Raw genomic sequence first — 22,452 nt, 5'->3', positions numbered from 1 at the left:
GCCTGTAATCCCAACACTTTGGGAGGCTGTGGCAGGAGAACTGCTTGAGGCCAGGAGTTCAAGACCAACCTGGGCAATACAGTGAGACACCCCCAACTCTTTTTTTATTTTTTTAAGTTTTATGGCTATTATTCTAACCTACATAACTTTAACTCAAAATATAGTCCAAATTTGAAGAGTAGTGAATATCTGATGAAATCAAGGCATCATTAATTTTTCTAAGTGGATAATGGTATTATAGTTACATTTTTGAAAAAGAACCCTTACCTTTTAGAGATACATACTGAAATATGGACAGATGAAATTATAAATGGTAGAATTATTTTTTAAATAATGGAGAAAAAATAAAAGGATAAAGAGGCAGGGAACAAGAGCATGTGTAAAACAAGACCGGCTATGAGTTGAAACTAAGTGATGCGTACACGTGGACTTGTTAGATTTTTGCATGTGTTCGAACTTTTCTATAATTAAAAGTAAAAAAATGTTTAAAGACAAAAAAAAAACCCACAAATTAAATCTCAAACATGTATGTGATAAAAGAGAGCAGTTTTAAAAAATATTTTCCTAAATAAAATACCAATACTTCCTATTACTATCAAAGACAATCAAGCTGAAAATAGTTGCTTTAAAGTACTTAAACACTTTTTTCCCCCTTCCTCTGTCAACTGATCTAAACACCTTTATGCCACGAGTGATAACCAAACAAATGCAGTGAAAAGGTCTAAAGAACTTACTTGGTGTAAAAGCAAATCTGTGCTTGCATAATTCACAGTATTCTTTTCGACTGTGTTTCAGCCACTGAACTAAGCTGTAATTATAAACAGATTCATAAGTACAGTGTTTACAACAAAGAAACCTACATTTTGTTGAAAACATTGTTTTTATTAAAAATGTACATATCACAGAGCTTTTAGTTTCAAAATTTTCAAATTTAGAATACTCTTGTTTGTAACCACCTTCTAAAAATAAAAAACTACAACAGCTAGACATAAAAACAACACATTTTTCTACCATTAAAAAAGGTTCAATTAACCAAAACTGTAATTTCCTCAAAGCAAAATGAATATGAAAGAATCTCCAAGCATCAACATCAGTTTTAATCCTGGTCTGATAATACTGGTACCTGGTAGCTAAGTCTGCATTCTGGTTCTACCACTAACTGGCTGGCTATGTGGCCTAGGACAAGTTATCTAACCTTCCTATGCTTCAGTTTCCTCATCTGCATAATAATAACACTCTACCTCATCACAGTTTTCTTATAAGAATTGAGTGAGTTAAGATGTACAAAACACTAAGAATAGTTCTTGGCAAAAAGTTATTCATAAATGTAAGCTACTATTATGCCAAGCAAAACTAGAAAATCATAACACTTTCGGAGAACAAAATAAGCTCTCCATGGTAGAAATAAACAATGGGTAATCACATGTACCTGGAAGGGGATACACCAAAATAACAGCCATGGTATTAAGAATTCATGGATAATTTCTTTTCCAAATTTTTGAAATTTTACAATAAAAGGGCTTTCTTAGTTTCCTGTGCTCAGGACAATACAATAAAATTTTAAAAATAATTACAGAGAAAGTACATTGAAATAATCCTTGTTACCGTATACATGACAAAACTGAAGCTCAGACTTACACAACTTTCTAAAAGCATGACTTACCATTCTTGATGGATAAACTTAATACTGCCAGTACATACACAAGGATGATAAAGCGGTTTCTCAGGTGTTCCTTCCGACCGACACACTCTACATATGTCTGTCAATGAAAAAGGAAAATTGAATTTCCTTTGCTTATAACATTTTTAAAAAAATAAGAGACAAGCATAAACCAAAATATTGGACATTAAAGCAAGAATCTATCACTTGACAAAACATTAATAGCATGGAGAACTGAAAGTTGTGATTAAGTTGCGATTCAAGTGTATATCTAAAACGAAAAAACTTCCTAAATAATGTATTAAAAGTTGTTCCTTTGTATGACAGTTTTTAAATGAACCAAAGTTGAAAATAACAGGAACAGATGATTTTATTTAAAACTGCACTCTCCACAACAAATAATAGAAATACGTAAAATCAGGTCACCATTGGCATCCTAACAGTTTTAAACTCCAGTCTTTTTTTTTTTTTAAGACGGAGTCTCGCTCTGTCACCCAGACTGGAGTGCAATGGCACGATCTCAATGGAGTGCAACGGAGCTCAGTGGAAGCTCCACCTCCCGGGTTCACGCCATTCTCCTGCCTCCAAGTAGCTGGGATTATAGGCGCTCACGACAGCACCTGGCTAATTTTTTGTATTTTTTAGTAGAGACGGGGTTTCGTTGTGTTAGCCAGGATGGTCTCGATCTCCTGACCTCATGATCCACCCACCTCGGCTTCCCAAAGTGCTGGGATTACAGGCGTAAGCCACGGTGCCTGGCCTCCAGTCTTAACAATTTAATGGTTTAAAGTCCTAACAGCCTAAACTCCACAAAACACATCTGAGGACTCACCACAGTAACAGCAGTTAGAAGACATGCTTTTCATGTCGCCCCACCCCACAAGAGTGTGAAGTAGACAGACACACACACACTTTAAGGACTGGTTGGGGGAGGGGATACCCCAAAGCCACAAAGGCACCAGGCCACAGAGAGATGAGCCGGAAGCCACCTTAAGCAGAAGAGACAGGAGTCCAGCGCTAAGGGGTCCTTGGACCGCAGCCCACCCCTCATGCCCAGCACTACGAGGCTCTAGGGGCACATTTGCCTGTCCTCCTGCCTAGAGTGGCCCCGAAGCAGCACAACGGTGGAGGAACCGCTACTGATCCTTGGCAATCTCACTCTAAAGCTCCTACCTGGGTCCACTTAGGGAACCCTGGTTATAACTTTTATTTTAGATCGTTCTCAGGTATGCGTCAGGGCCAAGAGCCAATCCCTAGTGGCCTATCCAGGGAGAATGGGCAGAAACTTAATGCATACTTTCAGCCTGCTCTCTCACGGGGAATTCTTCCTTAACAAGGAATTACTACAATCCCGATCCGCATCACTAATGGACTTAATGGGTCTCTGGCACCCATCGGATTCAAATGAGCACATGCTGAGAGCAGTGTAATGCGTGGTTCCAGGCATTTAAGAGCATCACAGACCTGTGGCTACTCTTCTGTGGGTGGGGGTGCATGCCTTTTCTAGGCTGGTGGAGAGATCTGTCTGGTGACTAGATAACCAAGGAGACTAGTGTGCTAACCAGTTGGGCGATCCAGAGTGTAACTGCTCAATCTCAGATGGCTGAATGTCATTTGTTTGAATCGGGGGATGCTCAATGCTCGCCTAACTGGTTAGCATGCTAGTCTTCCTGGTTATCGATTAACTACCAGTCAAATCTCTTCATCGAGTAGAAAAGCCATGCACCCCCATCCACAGAACAACTATCAATGGGACAATCCTGTCTGTGCTGGAAGCAGGTAAGGTTGCTCATGATGAGCAGAATTATGCCATCTCTACTGCTGTTGCCTTTCAGATTCAGCTTTGAACACAGACCTTCCCCTGGTTTCCTGGAAGCTGCTAGTGGGTCATGAGCATTAATGCAGTGGTCAACATCACATTTATGTTCGTAACTACACAGGACCTGAACTTCTTTAAACTTCCTACTTTCACCTTCATCCTTGGTTAATGAAAACATCCTTGGCAAAAGCTTTCACTATGATCAGTCTTACTACCGGCCCACAATTTGAGTCCTAGTGGTGCAATACTAATGCCCCAACTGCCCTGCTTAATCAGCTTCCTCAAAGTTTCGACACAAACAAAATAGAACCACACTCCCATTCCATGATTCCCACCAGCAGTATCCAGGCAGCTCACGCTACTTTGAACCCTAATTTTCTTCAAGTGCACACTTCAGCTCCAGGGAAACTCAGGCAAGAGCCCGTAAGGTACCAAAAGGCAAGAGGCATGGACTTTCTTGTAATGGACCCCAGCAGCACCTAAGATCCAAGAACAAGCATTTTAACGGCCACAAATTCAGCACACCACACTGAATGTGGGATTACCGTGGCTGCCAGCACCAGGCTTGCCCTGCAATAGATTCTCTTTAAAGGATTTAAAGTGGACTCTTTCCAACTACGGGGCCTTGAAAGAGTTCTGTGTTGTTTTAATCATTATCTTCCAGGGTTGGGAGTGGGTAATTTGTGCGCCTGCTGCGTTCCTTAGACAGGATATTAATTTATCAGGCTCTCTCTGCAGAACCAAATTGAGATTCCCTATTACTAAGATTCCTGGTCACAGTGGTCGCCTCAGCAGGCACTATAACGGCCACCTAAGAGTGACAGGGCCATGGCGGGGGTGGGGGGAAAATGTGATTGATCTAGGTTACCTAGAATCACCAGTCACAGCAGCCGCAGGTGTGGATCAGTTCTACAATAACCAGTTATCTATGTAGGAGCTGAACCCACATCTAGCCATTCACACCACCACTGTGGATTAACCTTTGAGACTGGCATGTGCTACTCCTGTGGGATCTACCAAGGAGGGTGGGTGCAAGTGTGGATGTACAGATCCCAGGCATAGGATCTGAGCTCCCTAGCCCACAGTCGGATGGCTGTGCAAGTAGGAAGTAGGGTATAGCAGCCACAGCATGGCAAAGGGTGTCCCACCCACGGGACACTGCCCTCCAGGAACATCGTGACTGGTAGGCCATTGACTACGGCCTGGGGTATGGCAAAGATAGTCCTGTTGGCACGCTGCTGCCTGTAAGATGCGAGGACAACAGATGGAGTGATATCCACATGGGTACAGAACTGGTCACATGGTGGGCTCATTTCATGATACAAAACACTGCCACCTAGGCAACTTAGCCCTGCGTGGCCTGAGAAAGCTGTGGTCGGGACCAAAGCAATGGCAAACTCCAGGGTACACTCACCCACAGGAAGCACTGCTCACTCCAAGTGGATGGCCAGCTAGCGAATGGTGGAACAGGACAGGTGGAGTGGGGAGAGAGACATGGATCTCCACTCAGAAGTATGCAGACATACACATGAATTAGAGCACTGATTTTTCAGAAGACTCCTGTCCTTCTGAATGACAAACCAAGAAACAACATACTAAGCAAACCCAACAACTCTAAAATCAAGCCCCAGGGCTCTGCTTGGCCTAGAGGAGAGAACTGGGATCCCAAGTTTCTCACTCAGAGAATGCAAAGACACAACTACTATCCTAGTAACAACTTAAGTTTTTTTTTTTTTTTTTTTTTTTTTTTAAGAGACAGGGTCTTGCTTTGTCACCCAGGCTGGAGTGCAGTGACACCACCATAGCTCACTGTAACCTCCAACTCCTGGCCTCAAGCAATCCTCCCATCTCAGCTCCCAAAGCACTAGGATTGCAGGCATGAGCCACCATGCCCAGCTCCTAAGACTTCTTTTTCACTTATTGTCTTGCCAGTTTGCAGTGGTATATTCTAGAGGCTATATGAGACAACAGAATGAATGCAGCTAGAGATTAAAAGACCCAGCTGCTTCTCATTAAACTAGGTATTAAAGAGATTGGCAAATATAAAACAAATCCACTTTCCTCATCAATTTTGGGGGTCTGGAATAGTTATTTTCATGAAAAATAGTATTTATATTAACACATAATGAGTGCTGTTATTTTAAAACAAATTAATAAATACTTCCAAAATTGTTCTTCAAGGAGTTTGTCAAGAAGAAGAACAAGTGCATTAATCCACATGTTACTTTAATTTGATTATATGAAAACAATGACAGGTTAGGTCTCAAGTAGGGAAAAAAAATCCTAAAGGGAATTCTAACATATCATTATTTCCAAGCAGTATTAATAACTCTTTAATATCTCCCTAGTATCTATTTTCGCATAGAGTCAATTGTATAATGAAGTACAAAAAATTCTAATGAATGGATTAACGATCACTATTGCTACATGCTTTTAAAGTCAAAACATATTTTATAAAACTACTGAAATGATCACATTTCATAAAGCATTATATCCACTAACAATAGTACAAAGACATGATAAAAGAACAAAGATCTTTAAGATGCTGTGGGTTTTCTCCCCCCTCAATTGGGTCTTAGGAAAAAAAAGAATATAAGGAAAAGGAAAATTAATTTTCTGCTCCATTATGGAACAGAAAACATCAAAATGCAAAATGATGTTTTCATAGTCTCAAAATTAATTTTAAGTAATTAACTGGCATTTGATCTTCCATGTCTCTATGTCTTTTTTTTTTTTTTTTTGGCCTACTCACATTGGCAGCAATAAAAATTACTATTTTAAAATCTCTGTGGGGAGTGGACATTACGGGAGCACACCACCACATTTGGCTAATTTTTTTAGGAGATGGAGTCTCACTGTGTTGCCCAGGATGGTCTCAAACTCCTGGCCTTAAGTAATCATCTTGGCCGGGCGCGGTGGCTCAAGCCTGTAATCCCAGCATTTTGGGAGGCCGAGACGGGCGGATCACGAGGTCAGGAGATCGAGACCATCCTGGCTAACACGGTGAAACCCCGTCTCTACTAAAAATACAAAAAACTAGCTGGGCGAGGTGGCGGGCGCCTGTAGTCCCAGCTGCTCGGGAGGCTGAGGCAGGAGAATGGCGTGAACCCGGGAGGCGGAGCTTGCAGTGAGCTGAGATCCGGCCACTGCACTCCAGTCCGGGCGACAGACCGAGACACTGTCTCAAAAAAAAAAAAAAAAAAAAAAGTAATCATCTTGTCTCAGCCTCCTGAATAGCTGTGACTATAGATGCCAGCCAGCAGCTACTTGCATGTCTTTTAATTTCTATTTGGTATAATGTACTAGAAACTTTAATGAAGACGTTTTAAAAGACTAACCACTGCCTCAAAGAAAAAAAAAAGTATAAAAAAGCACAACATTCATTTGTTACTTTGACATCAGTTAGGAACTACCCTTTATTTCATTACCTACTGATATGGTTTGGCTGCATCCCCAATCAAATCTCATCTTGAATTCCCACGTGTTGTAGGAGGGACCTGGTGGGAGGTAATTGAATCATGGGGGCAAGTCTTTGCAGTGCTGTTCTCGTGACAGTGAGTAAGTCTCACGAGATCTGATGGTTTGAAAACCAGGAGTTCCCCCGCACAAGTTCTCTCTTTTTGCCGACTGCCATCCCTATTAAGTGACTTGCTCCTCCTTGCCTTCCACCATGATTGTGAGGCTTCCCCAGCCACATGGAACTGTAAGTACATTATAAATCTGTTTCTTTTGTAAATTGCCCAGTCCCAGGTATGTCTTTATCAGCAGCATGAAAACAGACTAATATACCTACCATCTCTACACACAATTCTAAGCACTCTGAATGTATTCCATCATTTGCTCCTCACAATACCAATCCCACAGTTTGGGAAACTGAGGTTGAAAGGGGCAGGATAATATAACACACCTAAGGCCACTCAAGACTAAGGAGAAGGCAGTATGCAAGAGATCTAGGATATTACTGAATTGTCACACTTTCAGAAAACTGGCTGGAAATCTAAGAATAGCTAATTCTATTTCAGTTACTGAGAACCAAGTAATTATCAAGCAAGCACCAAATGAGGATTAAACACTAGCTCCCAATTCCAAAAGTACTCTCCTTTTGACAGTATCGTGCTTCTTCCCAACTACCTTCATCAAGCAATCAGGTTATCTTGAATGTTTTTTTTCATAATGTCAATACTCTATCTGCTCCTCCAACTTTATCATATTCTCCCACTTGCACAGTAGACTGCTCCCTCCAGTAAAACATATATTACTGAAATATAAAGATAAAACATAAACAGGTAGTACACCTAATTAAAAAGTAGTTTTATTACTGCCAACCTGAACATTTCCACAGTTTACCAAGTTCTCTCTCTGTGAATTATCTGTTCAACTTCTTTGTCCGTTTGCTAATCAAGGTCTCAACAATAAGAAAACTAAAAAAACAAAAATCATCTTCGTGCTGGGCTAGGTAAAAAAAGAAAGAAAATGGTTTAAAAAAAAATTCAGCAAAAGATCTCAACACACTCACCAAAAGAGGAATAAAAAATTTTAAATGTTAAAGTCATTCAAGAAATGCAAATTTAAATCACAAGAAGATGGTGATGGCTGCACAGCAAGGTGTATTTAATGCCACTGAAGTATATACTCAAAAATAGTTAAAATAGTAAATTTTATTACATATACTTTACCACAATCAAATTTTTAAATAAAAATCGCCGGGCGCGGTGGCTCAAGCCTGTAATCCCAGCACTTTGGGAGGCCGAGACGGGCGGATCACGAGGTCAGGAGATCGAGACCATCCTGGCTAACACGGTGAAACTCCGTCTCTACTAAAAATACAAAAACTAGCCGGGTGAGGTGGCGGGCGCCTGTAGTCCCAGCTACCCGGGAGGCTGAGGCAGGAGAATGGCGTAAACCCGGGAGGCGGAGCTTGCAGTGAGCTGAGATCCGGCCACTGCACTCCAGCCCGGGCGACAGAGCGAGACTCCGCCTCAAAAAAAAAAATAAAAATAAAAATCACAGAAACGCCAGGTATGGCAGCTCACGCTTGTAATCCCAGCACTTTGGGAGGCTGAGGCAAGAGGATCATCTGAGCCCAGGAGTTCAAGACCAGCCTGGGAAACGTAGGGTGACCCCGATATCTACAATAAAATGTTAAAATCAGCAGGGTATGATGGCGCCTGATTGTAGTCCTACCTACTCAGGAGGCTAAGGCAGGAGCTGGAGGCTGTAGTGAGCTATGATGGCACCACTGTACTCCAGCCTGGGTGATAAGCAAGATCCTGTCTCAAAAAAAAAAAAAAAAAAAAAAAAAAAATTCACAGTAAGATACCCCCATACCTATTGAAAGGGCAAAAAAATGAAAATAAAAACACCCTTACCATACAATCCAGAAATCCTACTTACATTTAACCTGACAAAATGAAAACTTATGTTCACACAAAAACCTATGTGAGTATGTATAATGGTTTCATCCTTAATTCCCCAAAACTAGAAACAATCAACTCAAGAATTCCACAACTGGGTAACAGATAAACTGTGGTACATCCCTACAATAAAACACTAAGCAATACAAAGAAATGAACGAGTGATACAAGCAACAATGATGTGGATAACCCTCAAACATTATATTAAGTTAAAGAAACCAGACTCAAAAGACTATATACTGTATGGTTCTATTTATGACATTCTGGAAAAGGCAAAACGATAGGGACAGAAACAGATCAGTAGTTGCCAGGGGCTGGAAATGGGGGTAAATCTGACCATAAAAGGGTAAAGGAAAGGATACTTGCGAGGAGGGGGATAATGGAACCTTGACTGTGCTGGCTATATGACTGCATGTATTTGTCAAAATAGGTATTAAATAAGGTAAATTTTACTGTGAATTATACTTTAACTTGAAAAATGAAACAGAAAGCCCTTCTACAGTAGTGTCTACACAAACATGTGGGAAGAAAGAACAAATAAGAAAGAATGATGACATTAAAAAAATACTTGTTCCCTCTCTAAAATGTCATCTAATGAAACTGTAGATTGAAGTGTACACCCAATAAGCACGTTTTTCATCCAACCAGGCAGAAATTGATGTTGTTAGGGACTGGAAATCATCAGCATTGGTCACCAAATATTTCTCACTTTCCACTTTCTGGGCATATGCTGGAACTGCACTTCCCTGCCACCTCTGAAATTAGACATGGACATGTAACTTACTTTGGTCAATGAAATATGAGGTACAATGACAAGTATCCCTTCTTGGTAGAAGTGTTTGAGAGCCAATAAACACAATTCATCACACTGCATTTTCCCTGCCTCAACGGGCGTGGAAGCATGCATAAGGGATGGAGCTTCCATCAAGCTGGGTTCCTCAGTGACTACAGTTAGCAAAAGCATTTCCCCCTCCACCCACATTGGAAAATTAATAATTTTTTTGTTTTTTTTTTTTTTAATTAAGAAACAGAGACTTGCTTTGTCATCCAGGCCATCCAGGCTGGAGTGCAATGGCACAACCATAGTTCACTGCAGCCTCAAACTCCTGGCTGGGCACGGTGGCTCACACCTGTAATCCCAACACTTTGGGAGGCCATGGTGGGCAGATCGTTTGTGATCAGGAGCTTGACACCAGTCTGGCCAACATGGTGAAACCCCATCTCTACTAAAGAACATGGTGGTGCACACCTGTAGTACCAGCTACTTGCAAGGCAGAGGCAGGAAAATTGCTTGAACCTGGGAGGCGGAGGTTGCAGCAAACCGAGACGACACCACTGCACTCAAGACTGGGCAATGGAGCAAGACTCCATCTCGAAAAGAAACAAACAAACAAAAAGCACTCCTGGGCTCAAGTGATCCTCCTGCCTCGGCCTCCCAGCTGGGACTGCACACACACAGCACCACGCCCAGCTAAATTTTTCTTTATTTTTTGTAGAGACAGGGTCTCACTATCATTACGTTGCCCAGGCTGGTCTCGAACTCCTGGGCTCAAGCAATCCTCTGGCTTTGGCCTCCCAAACTGCCAGTATTACAGGTGTGAGCCAATGTGCCTGGCCAAGAAGTGATTAACCTTTTGATGCTTTAAGCTCCTGAGGTTTAGGGTAGTTTGTGACTACGACGTAACTTAGCTGATCCTATTTTATACAGAATCTTAGCAGCTTTGCAAAAACATGAAGCAAGTACGACTATCACAAACATACAAAGTCAAAAGAAGAACAGCCTGTTTTGTATACTAGTTCCAATCCCACCACCCAAAATCTCAACAGAGCAACAAGGCCAAGGCTACAAAAAGAGAGTGAAGTCTACACAGGGCTCAGCTTAAAGTCCTTTACTAAAACTTAAACCATGAAGTAGGTTCTGTGGCAGATTGAGGCTCCCTCTCATCAGACTCATATGCAGTAAAATTATGAATCTTGCTCACGCCAAAGTAAAATTAATGCATCTTGCTTGTTATGAACGCAAACCAACTTAGAAACAATATGGGGCCGGGCGCGGTGGCTCAAGCCTGTAATCCCAGCACTTTGGGAGGCCGAGACGGGCGGATCACGAGGTCAGGAGATCGAGACCATCCTGGCTAACACGGTGAAACTCCATCTCTACTAAAAATACAAAAACGAGCCGGGCGAGGTGGCGGGCGCCTGTAGTCCCAGCTACTCAGGAGGCTGAGGCAGAAGAATGGCGTAAACCCGGGAGGCGGAGCTTGCAGTGAGCTGAGATCTGGCCACTGCACTCCAGTCCGGGCGACAGAGCGAGACTCCGCCTCAAAAAAAAAAAAAAAAAGAAAAAGAAACAATATGGAAAAGCTCTTCCTGGTTTTCAAAGGGATATTTCTATTTAATCTTGTAGGAATTTTTGTTACTGTGTTTGAATACCTAATGTCTTTACACACATACCTTTTAAAGATTCCACCATAGAGCTTGGCTCAATAAACAACAGTGTTTTTTTGTTTTTTGTTTTTAAATAAAAAAAACTTCCAATCCTTAGTAATCTTTCAAATTCTTATGGAGATTGCCCAAGAGATGAGAAAGAAAGAAAGAAAACAATAACCAATGAGAGGAGGTTATCAAATTGGAGCCTACTGTGGAAGTCAGCCCATTCCATCAAAGTTTTTCTAGCCAAGAGTACAGTTCAATAATTTATCCTAAGTACAAAGAAAAAAATAAAACTCTAAGTTTTGGGGTACATGTTATAACTCTTAAGCTATTATCTATCTTGAAAGTTCTTTGATGTAAGACTTCAAAATCTCTCCACTTCCCTTCTGGTGATAAATTAGTGATAATCTAATATACAAAGGATTATTTTTTATTACTAGCAGACTTCACTTTTTAGAACAGTCTTAGATTTAAACAGAAAATATGACCAGAGTACAGAGTTCCCATATACCCAGCACACAATACCCCTACTATTAACATCTTAGTAGTAGGATTTTTACACTTTTGTTACACTTAACCAATATTGATACATTGTCATTAACTCAAATCCACAGTTTATTCTGATTTCCTTAGTCTTTACCTAACGTCCCTTTTCTGTTCTAGGATCCACATATATTTAGTTGTTATGTCTCCCTGGGCTCCTCTGGACTCAGGCAGTCTCTCAGATTTTCCTTGTTTCTGATGACCTTGACAATTTTAAGGAGTACTGGTCAGGTATACTGTAGAATGTCCCTTTATTGGAAATTGCATGATTCATGAATAGACTAGGGGCTATGGGTTTTGGGAAGGAAAAATCACATAAAGTGGCATTTTTATCATATCATATCATATCAAGGGATATGCCATCAACATGATTTGTAACTGTTGGAGGCCGAAAGATTGAGGATGGTGATCAACTCAGTATACCACTGCAGGCTATAAGAGTAAACAGCAAACTGTTCTCATAAATGCAGAATGTTGGCAAACTGACAAACTGCCTATGCCACCCAGAAGGAATGCTGAGGGCAGTCACGCCACAAGCGCAGTGTTTCTTATGATTAAGTACATCTGAAGCCTGTTAGTAATAATATGAACCTGTGATCAATTAAGCAGCTGACCAATTGTTACCACCTCCCCCCCTGCTCTTTCTACCCAGTAAACACAAAGGGCTGTGGAAGGTAGGCTGCTACCTTTGCTCACTAGGAGCATGAAGCCCTCTTTTTCTTCCCCTGAACCCTTCCTTTAAGAGTTTCTTTTGTCTTAAGTTTTCATTTCCACATTCATCTCTCTTCACTCAGTCTCATAATGACGGTCTAAGTAGTAACAGTAGTAACTGTCGTAATGACAGTCTCAATAACAGCAGTAACTGTCCTAGTGACGGTCTCAAGTAATAAGCATGGCCGTATGCCACATATAACTGTTAATGTTGACCTTGTTCATCTGCCTGAAGTAAACAAGGAATTTTTAATATGTAATTATCAATTAAAGTTTTTACAATTGGTAGCTACAATTATAGTAGACAATTCTGAAAATATATTAAAAACATTACTCAAAATGTCTGCAGATAACCTATATATCCCAAAATAGGGAAACAGCTATATAAATGGTGCACATTCACTATATGGAATGTATACAGTCCCTTAAAAATAGCAAATATAAGGCCGGGTGCAGGGGCTCATGCCTGTAATCCCAGCACTTTGGCAGGATGGATCACTTGAGTCCAGGAGTTCAAAACCAGCCTGGCCAACATGGCAAAACCCGTCTCTACTAAAAATACAAAAACTAGCCAGGCATGGCAGCATGCACCTTTAATCCCAGCTACTCAGGAGGCTGAGATACGAGAATCATTTGAACTCAGGAGGCGGAGGCTGCAGTGAACCGAAATTGCGCGACTGCATTCCAGTCTGAGAAACAGAGCAAAACTCCATCTCAAAAAAAAAAAAAGAAAAGAAAAATATATATATATACACACACACACATACATTTACACTATTTGCTAATATACAAAGAAATATAACATTTTTAAATGACCATACTTCCTTACTTCCAGCTAGGTAAAAACACCATAGCCTAAAGGAGAAAATGCAAAAAATGACAGCCGCTGTAATTGGTTAGATGAGAACATGGGTAATTTTTCTTCCTTTCCTGTCCCCAAGTATCTAGTGTTTCATTGCTATTTTTACAATTACAGGCAGAAAAAAATGTTTAACTGCTCAAATTTTACAAAAAAATTTCCTTTTTGAGGGTCAGAGTATACCCATAAACAAAGTATGTGGGTTTGAGAATTAGGTCTTGCAAGCACTGTTTAAAAATTCCAATTCTCTATGTACCCCAAAGTTTACTTATTTTAGCTCACCAGATTACTATCGTTACTAAATTAAAAATTCACCTATACTGTTGGTCCTGGAAGCCTGAAAACTGCACTTTCTGGCCTCCTTGCCAATTAGGCTTAAGTTAGAGTCTGTCAATGAGAAGCACTTCTGTGAGATCAGAAGAAGCAGGGAGGCTGGGTGCAGTAGCTCACACCTGTAATCTCACACTTTGGGAGGCCAAGGTGGGTGGATCACCTGAGGTCAGGAGTTCGAGACCAGCCTGGCCAACATGGTGAACTCCCCCCACTCCCCGTCTCTACTAAAAATACAAAATTAGCCTGGCGTGGTGGCATGTGCCTCTAATCCCAGCTACTCAGGAGGCTGAGGCAGGAGAATTGCTTGAACCTGGGAGGCAAAGTTGCAGTGAGCCAAGATTGCACCACTGTACCCTAGCCTGGGTGACAAGAGCGAAACTCCATCTCAAAAATAAAAACAAAAAAGAAGCAGGGAAACAGTGAAACCATTTTCTACTTGTTTCTAAAAACCAGCAATTGCAGCTAATGGCAGGTACTGCAGACTCCTGCTAACAGATGCGTAAGTCATGGTGGGCAACATCAAGCTTCAGCAGCACAGGCAATGATTCCAACAATTTCAGCAGTAATGAGCTAGTTATCCATGTATCCCCTTCTCAACTCCAAATTCTCCCTTTCAGTCCCTGTTCAGTGATAGGTACACTAAGCTTTTTTTTTTTTTTTTTTTTTTTTTTTTTTGCGAGGGGCAGTTAAACTCTGCCAGTGGAGGGTGCTGGAGGGACATCAAAGAAGAAAGGGGTGTTTTCTAGCTCCTGCCACACCATCAGTAGTTTTGGTTCAGTGACCACCTTCATACAGCCCTGCGGATGAGGACCCAACACACTCCAGGACTTGCACAGGTACTCACAGTGATATTCCAACTCCCTTTGCATACCTGCCCATCAACCTTGGCTTACCTGTACCCTGGAAGGTTGTTTTCTCCTCCCCAGAAGAAGTGGTGTACCACTTTACATTCCCACCAGCATGTGTATGAAAATTCCAACTGCTCTACATCCTTACAAACACTTGGTATGGTCAGTCATTTCTATTATCATCTTAGCTACCCTAATAGGTATGTAATGGTATCTCACAGTAGTTTTAATTAACAATTTTATTGAGATATAACTTACGTCATAAAGTTCAACAACATAAAGAGTTCAATTGTTTTAAGTATATTTACAGAGTTACGCAACCACCACCATAATCTTTTAGAACATCATCATCATCATCACGGCCGGGCGCGGTGGATCAAGCCTGTAATCCCAGCACTTTGGGAGGCCGAGACGGGCGGATCACGAGGTCAGGAGATCGAGACCATCCTGGCTAACACGGTGAAACCTCGTCTCTACTAAAAAATACAAAAAAAAAAAAACTAGCCGGGCGAGGTGGCGGGCGCCTGTAGTCCCAGCTACTCGGGAGGCTGAGGCAGGAGAATGGCGTAAACCCGGGAGGTTGAGCTTGCAGTGAGCTGAGATCCGGCCACTGCACTCCAGCCTGGGCGGCAGAGCGAGACTCCGTCTCAAAAAAAAAAAAAAAAAAAAAAAATCATCATCATCCCAAAAGGAAACCCTATAACTATTAGTGGATACTTCCTACTCCATCTGCTCTCCCCAATTCCAGGCAACCACTAATCTCTCTACATAGAGATTTGCCTATTCTGGACATTTCACACAAATAGAATCATAGAAAATATGTTCTTTTGTGACTGGCTTATTTCACTTAGTCTAATGTTTATGAGATTCATCCAAGTTGTACCATGCATCAGTACTTCATTCCTTTGTATTGCTGGGTAATATTCCATTTTACAAATGGACCACATTTATCCACTCACCAGTTGATGGACATTGGATTGTTTCTATTTGGCTATTATAAAAATACTGCTATGAACACTCATATACAGGTTTTTGTGAGAATATATTTTTTGAATTCTCTTGGATATACACCGAGAAATGAAATTTCTGGGTCATATGGTTATTCAGTTTATCTTTTTGAGGAATTACCAAAATCAGTCACACTATCTTACATTCCTATCAGTAACAAATGAAGTAACAAAAGAACAAATCCAATTTTTCTGCAATGCTCACCAACACTTACCTGTTCTGATTATAGCCATCCTAGTAGGTGTGAAGTCCTATCTCATTATAGTTTTGACTAACGATGCTTAGCATCTTTTCATATGCTGAATAGTCATGTACATATATATTTTAGTGAAGTGTCTATACAAATCTGTGGACCATTTTTAAAACTGAGTTATTTGTTTTCTTATTACTGAGTTCCGAGAGTTTTTTCTATACTCCAAGCCCCTTATAAGCTCCTTACACTTATAAGACACATTTTCTGTATCCTGTCTTCATTCTGTTAACAGTGTCTTTTTAATTTTGAAAGAAATTCTGAATTTTGATGCCATCAGATTTATCCACTTCTTTTATGGATCATGCTTTTGGAGTCATACCTAAGAAATCTTGGTCTAACCCAAGATTACAAAGAATTTCTCCTATATTTTCTCCTAGAAGTTTCATAGTTTTAGGTTTTTCACTGAGGTCTAACATCCCTTTGAGTTAATTTTGGTATATGGCACAAGCTATAGCTCAAAGTTCTGTTTTTTTTTTGTTTGTTTGTTTTTGCCTACAGCTATTCAACTATTTCAGCACCATTTGTTGAAAAACTATACTTTATCCTTTATATTTTATGTCATTGCTTTTGCACTTCTATCCAAAAATCAACTGTCCATGTATGTGTGGATCTATTTCTGGACTCTATATCCTACACTATCAGACTAATGGATTTTAATTTAATAGTTAATTTAATTTTTTAAGGTGATTGACATGTTTTCAGATACGACATTAAGAAACTACCACTTGTCAAGTTTTGACATATCAAAGAACATACAAATATCTGAAAATATTCATCCCTTTTCAGGCTATATATCTGTGTGATGCCAAATTTTTATATACACTAACCAAAACATTTAACAAAGTTACTGCAAAGGCAGAGATGAGAATCCAATTGTCTTATAATAATCCAGAGAAAGTTATTTTTATTAACATATATTGAGTTTATTGTTACTTTTAAATATTCTAAATAATTTGTGTTCATTTTTTATTTCTAATATGGTAAATATCTATCTTTATATATATAACCCACATAAACAAAAGTCTTTTGGGTCCTCAATTTTAAGAGTGTAAAGGGGTCCTGGGACAAAGCTTTGAAAACTACTCTAAATCAATGGTCTTCAAACTGTTCTATTCAACAGAAATGCCTCTTGGCACTTTTCAAGACTTGGAATGGAAAAACGAAATATGCAGAAAACATTGTTGTACAGGTCCTAGATACATAGTAGACATGTACCCCATATTTGGTAAATGGGGAAGTAATCAAAAAAGACATAGAATCTCCAATATTCTATTTCAAAAGTGTTAGAACAGAACTGCACCCTACACAGTGTAAATTTGTGTGTAAATTATACTTTATTAACCTGACTCCATTTTTACAGAATACATTAAGAGGTGACAGAAGGGAACGAGAGAGACTGGAAAGTAAAAAGGATATTATAGCTAGGTACGATGGCTCACACCTGTAATCCAGCATTTTGGGAGGCCGAGGCGGGTGGATCACCTGAGGTCAGGAGTTCAAGACCAGCCTGACCAACATGGAGAACCCCTGTCTCTACTAAAAATACAAAATTAGCCAGCTGTGGTGGTGCATGCCTGTAATCCCAGCTACTCAGGAGGAGAATCGCTTGAACCCAGGAGGCGGAGGTTGTCATGAGCCAAGATTGTGCCACTGCACTCCAGCCTAGGCAACAATAGCTAAACTCCGTCTCAAAAAAAAAAAAAAAGGTATTATAATGAAGTTAAGTTATAAAAAATAAGTGTACAGGGAATGCTTCAGTCTTCCAAGCCTTCAAGAATTCATGTCTATCATGGGCTGAATTGCATTCCCCCTCCCCCGGTAATTCATGTGTTGAAGCCCTATCCTACAGTATACATAATGTGAGTATATTTGGAGACACGATCTTTAAAGAGGTAATTAAGTTAAAACGAGGTCCTTAGAGTGGGCCCTAATCCAGTATGACTAGCGTCCTTAAAAGAAGAGCTTAGGACATAGAGGGAAAACTACATGAAGACACACAGAGAAGACCACAAGAAGACACAGAAGACAATCATCTACAAGCCAAGGAGAGAGGCCTCGTAAGAAAACCAGGCCTGCCAACACCTTTATCTCAAACTTCCAGCCTCCAGACATTGAGAAAATAAATTTCTCTTAAGCACCCAGTCTGCAGTACTCTGTTACAGCAGCCCCTGCAAACTAAAACAATGTCTAAAACTGAATTACTTTATCTCTTTCCACTCCCATTTGAAAAAAATCTGAAAATCAATCATTTTTAACTCCTCCTCCTTATACTACTCTTCAATTGCTATGTTCTATTAATTCTACCTTGGTCTATTTCTTCTTTTCCATTCTTTCCATTCCCTCTACCTTAATGTAAACTTCTATATCTCATCTAGTCTACTGCAACAGCATTCTAAAATATAGTCTGAATTATTAAGTTTTCCCTTGGGGGGGTCTTACTTCCTATTCATTTTTTAAGAACTCTTTCTGTTCTACCTGTATTATACTAAAAATAAGTGATTTTCATATCCTTACGGGAGAGAAGTAAAACCCACTAAAGTAAGCCTGGCCTGGAAGAAATGGGAAGTAGGTGTCTGGAAGAGGATAGCTCAGCAATAATCACTCACAGGACTTCAGTCTAAAAAGTATTCTAATTGAGCAATGTAGCAGATCTCTTTTGGACTGTCTTACCAGCTCAAGAATGGACACAGCCAGTCATGATTCTTATTCTTACATTACCTTTCCCACCACCACCCAGCTACCTGGATCAAAAGGACAGGCAACTGACCCAAGATAAGCCAGTGAGATTCCAGCTTCCAGACATTTGAGTTTAAGACAAACAGAAACTAGTCTTAAACAACCAGGAAAGAGACAGACCCAGAAACCCGGGGGATTGGTTTCAGGAACTCCACAGGTACCAAAATCCACAGATGCTCAAGTCCCTTATGTAAAACAGCATTAATATTTCCAAGTAACCTATGCACATCCTTCCATATACAGGAGTCTCCTGAACAAGGGTTAGGGGCACCAACCTCCTGCACAATAAAAAATTCACATACAGCTGGGTGCGGTGGCTCATGCCTACAATCCCAGCACTTTGGGAAGCTAAGGCAGACGGATCACCTGAGGTCAGGAGTTCAAGCCAACACGATGAAACCCCATCTCTACCAAAAATACAAAATTAGCCAGGCATGGTGGTACATGCCTGTAATCCCAGCTACTCAGGAGGCTGAGGCAGGAGAATCGCTTGAACCTGGGAGGCTGAGGTTGCAATGAGTTGAGATCGTGCCACTGTACTGTAGCCTGGGCAACAAGAGCAAAACTCTGTTGCCCCCCCCCCCCCCCAAAAAAACCAACACACATACAACTTTTGACTCTCCAAAAACTACTAATGGCCTACTAGTGACCAGAAGCCTTACCATAATACAACATAAACAGTCAATTAATACATATTTTGTATTACTTTTATTTTTTTTATTTTTTTGAGATGGAGTCTTGCTCTGTTGCCCAGGCTGGAGTGCAATGACGCAATCTGGGGTCACTGCAAGCTCCACCTCCCAGGTTCACACCATTCTCCTGTCTCAGCCTCCCAAGTAGCTGAGATTACAGGAACCCGCCACCACACCCAGTTAATTTTTTGTATTTTTAGTAGAGACAGGGTTTCGCCATGTTGTCCAGGCTGGTCTCGAACTCCTGACCTCAGGTGATCTGCCTGCCTAGGCCTCCCAAAGTGCTGGGATTACAGGCGCGAGCCACGGCGCCCGGCCTTTGTATTACATTATACCAGGTATTATGAGTACTCTAGAGATGAGTTAGAGTACAGATCTGTGAATACCACAGTTTGAACTGCATGTGTCCACTTATACATGGATTTTTTTCTTCAATAAATATATTGAAAATTTTTTTGGAAATTCGGAACAATTTAAAAAAAACAGATGAACTGTGTAGAAGCAAAAAAAAATAAATTATGCCATGAATGCATAAACTGTATTATATGTATTGCATACTGTATTATATGCTGTATTCTTACAATATGTATTGTAATATATATTATACACTGCATTCGATATTATATACTTTCTTCTTACAATAAAGCTAGAGAAAAAAATTAAGAAAATCGGAAGGAAGAGGAAATACATTTACAGCACTGTACCACATATTTATTGATACCTGTCTGTTTACAAGATAAATCATTCCGAAACGGCCAGCAACCACAGCTACAAACCTCAATTTATGGCACATATGAAACAATTTGACTTTTTCCTCATAATGTCATGCCTTTTTTCAGCTTCCTGGAGCTCTTCCAGTATCACTTAGTGGCACCTCATATGGATCCCATCATGTTAGTCAAAGTTTAAGGTACTGCACTAAATGCAATGAAAAATACAAGAGAATCCAGAGAATCCATACTTTTTTTTTTTTTTTTTTTCTCGCTCTGTCACCCAGGCTGGAGTGCTGTGGCCGGATCGCAGCTCATTGCAAGCTCCGCCTCCCGGGTTACGCCATTCTCCTGCCTCAGCCTCCCAGGTAGCTGGGACTACAGGCACCACCACCTCGCCCAGCTAGTTTTTTGTAGTTTTTTTTTAGTAGAGACGGGGTTTCACCGTGTTAGCCAGGATGGTCTCGATCTCCTGACCTCGCGATCCACCCGTCTCGGCCTCCCAAAGTGCTAGGATTACAGGCTTGAGCCACTGCGCCCGGCCCATACTTTTTGCCATATACAATTTACTGGAGAGATGAACAGCTCATGCAGAGGTGATTAGCTTCACAAGGTGTTTTAAGCGGATAGGATACTGGCAACACTTGAGCTCACCACAACAGCAACAGAAGGTGGCTACGAAATTACTACAGTAGCACAGTATGTACTAAGTTAATTCCATGCAGTTACGATTTAATATTGTATCTAAGTTTCTTTACATCTCTCGACTGTGAACGGTGCCATGTGCAGTCTCCATTACATGTTTGTATGTATAAGTTTTGATAAATTTTAACATTTCATGACAGATTTGTACATACTTTGATACTGAGTAAAACATAGTATCTACATATATTTTATGCATTAATGACATAACTTTTTAACTTTCTCACTATTTCTAGACCACACAGTTCATGTGCAAGTTTTTTCAAATTGTTGCAAATCTCCAAAATTTTTTCCAATATATTTATTAAAGAAAAAAATCCATGTGTAAGTGGACCCATGTAGTTCAGACCCATGGTGTTCAAGAGTCAACTGTACTTTAAATTATCTCTAGATTACTTAGAATAATTATAACATGTTATGTAGTCATCACACTGTATTGTTTAGGGAATAACGACAAGAAAAAAAGTCTGTACATGTTCACTACAGATGCAATCATCTATTTTTTTCCAAGTATTTTCCATCTGACATTGGATGAATCTATGGATGCAAAACCCAGATACAGAAGGCTGGCTGCATATTAAGACAATTTATGTCTCACCTCAGCTCAAAACCCTCCCATAGGTCCCTATCTCACTAAAGTAAAAGTCAGTGAAGTCCTACATGCTCACTCCCCATTGGCTCTATGATCTCTCTGACCTCATATCATACTTACTCTTCTCCCAACTCTTACTCCATTACAGCAACACTGCTCTCCTGGTTATTTTTTGAACACTCTAGGCATGCTCCCATCTTAGAGACTTCACATAGGCTACATTCCCTCTGCCTGGAACGCTCTGCCCAGAGTATCTGCACGACTAACTCCTTCTCCTTTGCTCCTTCTCAGTGAGGCCTTCCTTTACTGCTATATTTAAAACTGCAACACCTAGTGAGCCAACATCACGCCACTGCACTCCAGCCTGGGTGACAGAGCAAGACTCCGTCTCAAAAAAAAAAAAAAAAAAAAAAAAAAACCCAGCAACCCTTGCCCTCATATCCTGACACTTCTTATTCCCTCCCAATTCACTGTTCTCCACAGCATTTATAACCTTCTAGTTATGCCATATAATTTATTACATGTTTATTTTGTCTTAAGCTAATAACTATAAGCTCTATGAAAGAAAGGATTTTCTCTATATTGTTCCTTGCCTAGCCCAAATGCATCAAATAGTGCCTGGCTCATAACAGGTCCTCAATAAGCATTGTTCACACTTGGTCACAAGCATGCCAAAACAGTGAAAGGTGATGTGTGGTAAGAAACATGCAGCAGACATCTCTGGAAACAAAGAAGACCATGTGGTTCTAGAAAGAGAGTAACTAGCTGTCTGATTGACAACTTTCTATCCTTTTAACTCATTTCTTCCAAATTTAAGTTACCTCAAACCATAATACTCTTTAGCTTCACACTTTTCGAATGAGTATGTTCCATAAAGCATAAAGAACAACTGCTTTGGTATTCCATAAAAAAATTACTAAGACTTTGTATTATGTTCTGCTAATACAAGCGGTAATTTAGCAAAATAGAAAAAAAAAAAAAAGACAGCTTTATATCACTGAGCCGAAATGTGGGCATTCTATGACAAAATAATATTATCTTTGAGAACTTCACATCAACACTTGCAACATCTATTCCAACACTGTACTGCTTTTCCTTTAAAAAAAAAAAAAAAGTATATCCTTGAGCAAAGGATAGAT

At 40.3% G+C, this 22,452-nt stretch overlaps 1 protein-coding gene across 3 annotated transcripts in view; it reads right to left on the bottom strand.

Annotated features, from left to right (window-relative positions):
- MARCHF6 (membrane associated ring-CH-type finger 6) overlaps window positions 1-22,452 on the bottom strand; it is an 83,202-nt gene that overhangs the window by 57,309 nt on the left and 3,441 nt on the right. For all 3 annotated transcript variants that reach the window (XM_033178792.1, XM_033178794.1, XM_033178793.1), the window contains exons 2-3: window positions 1,664-1,760; window positions 735-808 (exon numbers count right to left, since the gene is read on the bottom strand). In XM_033178792.1, the coding sequence (XP_033034683.1) occupies window positions 735-808; window positions 1,664-1,760 (171 nt within the window). The remainder of the gene's footprint in view (window positions 1-734; window positions 809-1,663; window positions 1,761-22,452) is intronic.

The sequence above is a fragment of the Trachypithecus francoisi genome, unplaced genomic scaffold, assembly GCF_009764315.1.
Source record: "Trachypithecus francoisi isolate TF-2019V2 unplaced genomic scaffold, Tfra_2.0 Lachesis_group2, whole genome shotgun sequence".
NCBI lineage: Eukaryota > Metazoa > Chordata > Mammalia > Primates > Cercopithecidae > Trachypithecus > Trachypithecus francoisi.
This window is presented reverse-complemented; position numbering and strand designations above follow the sequence as displayed.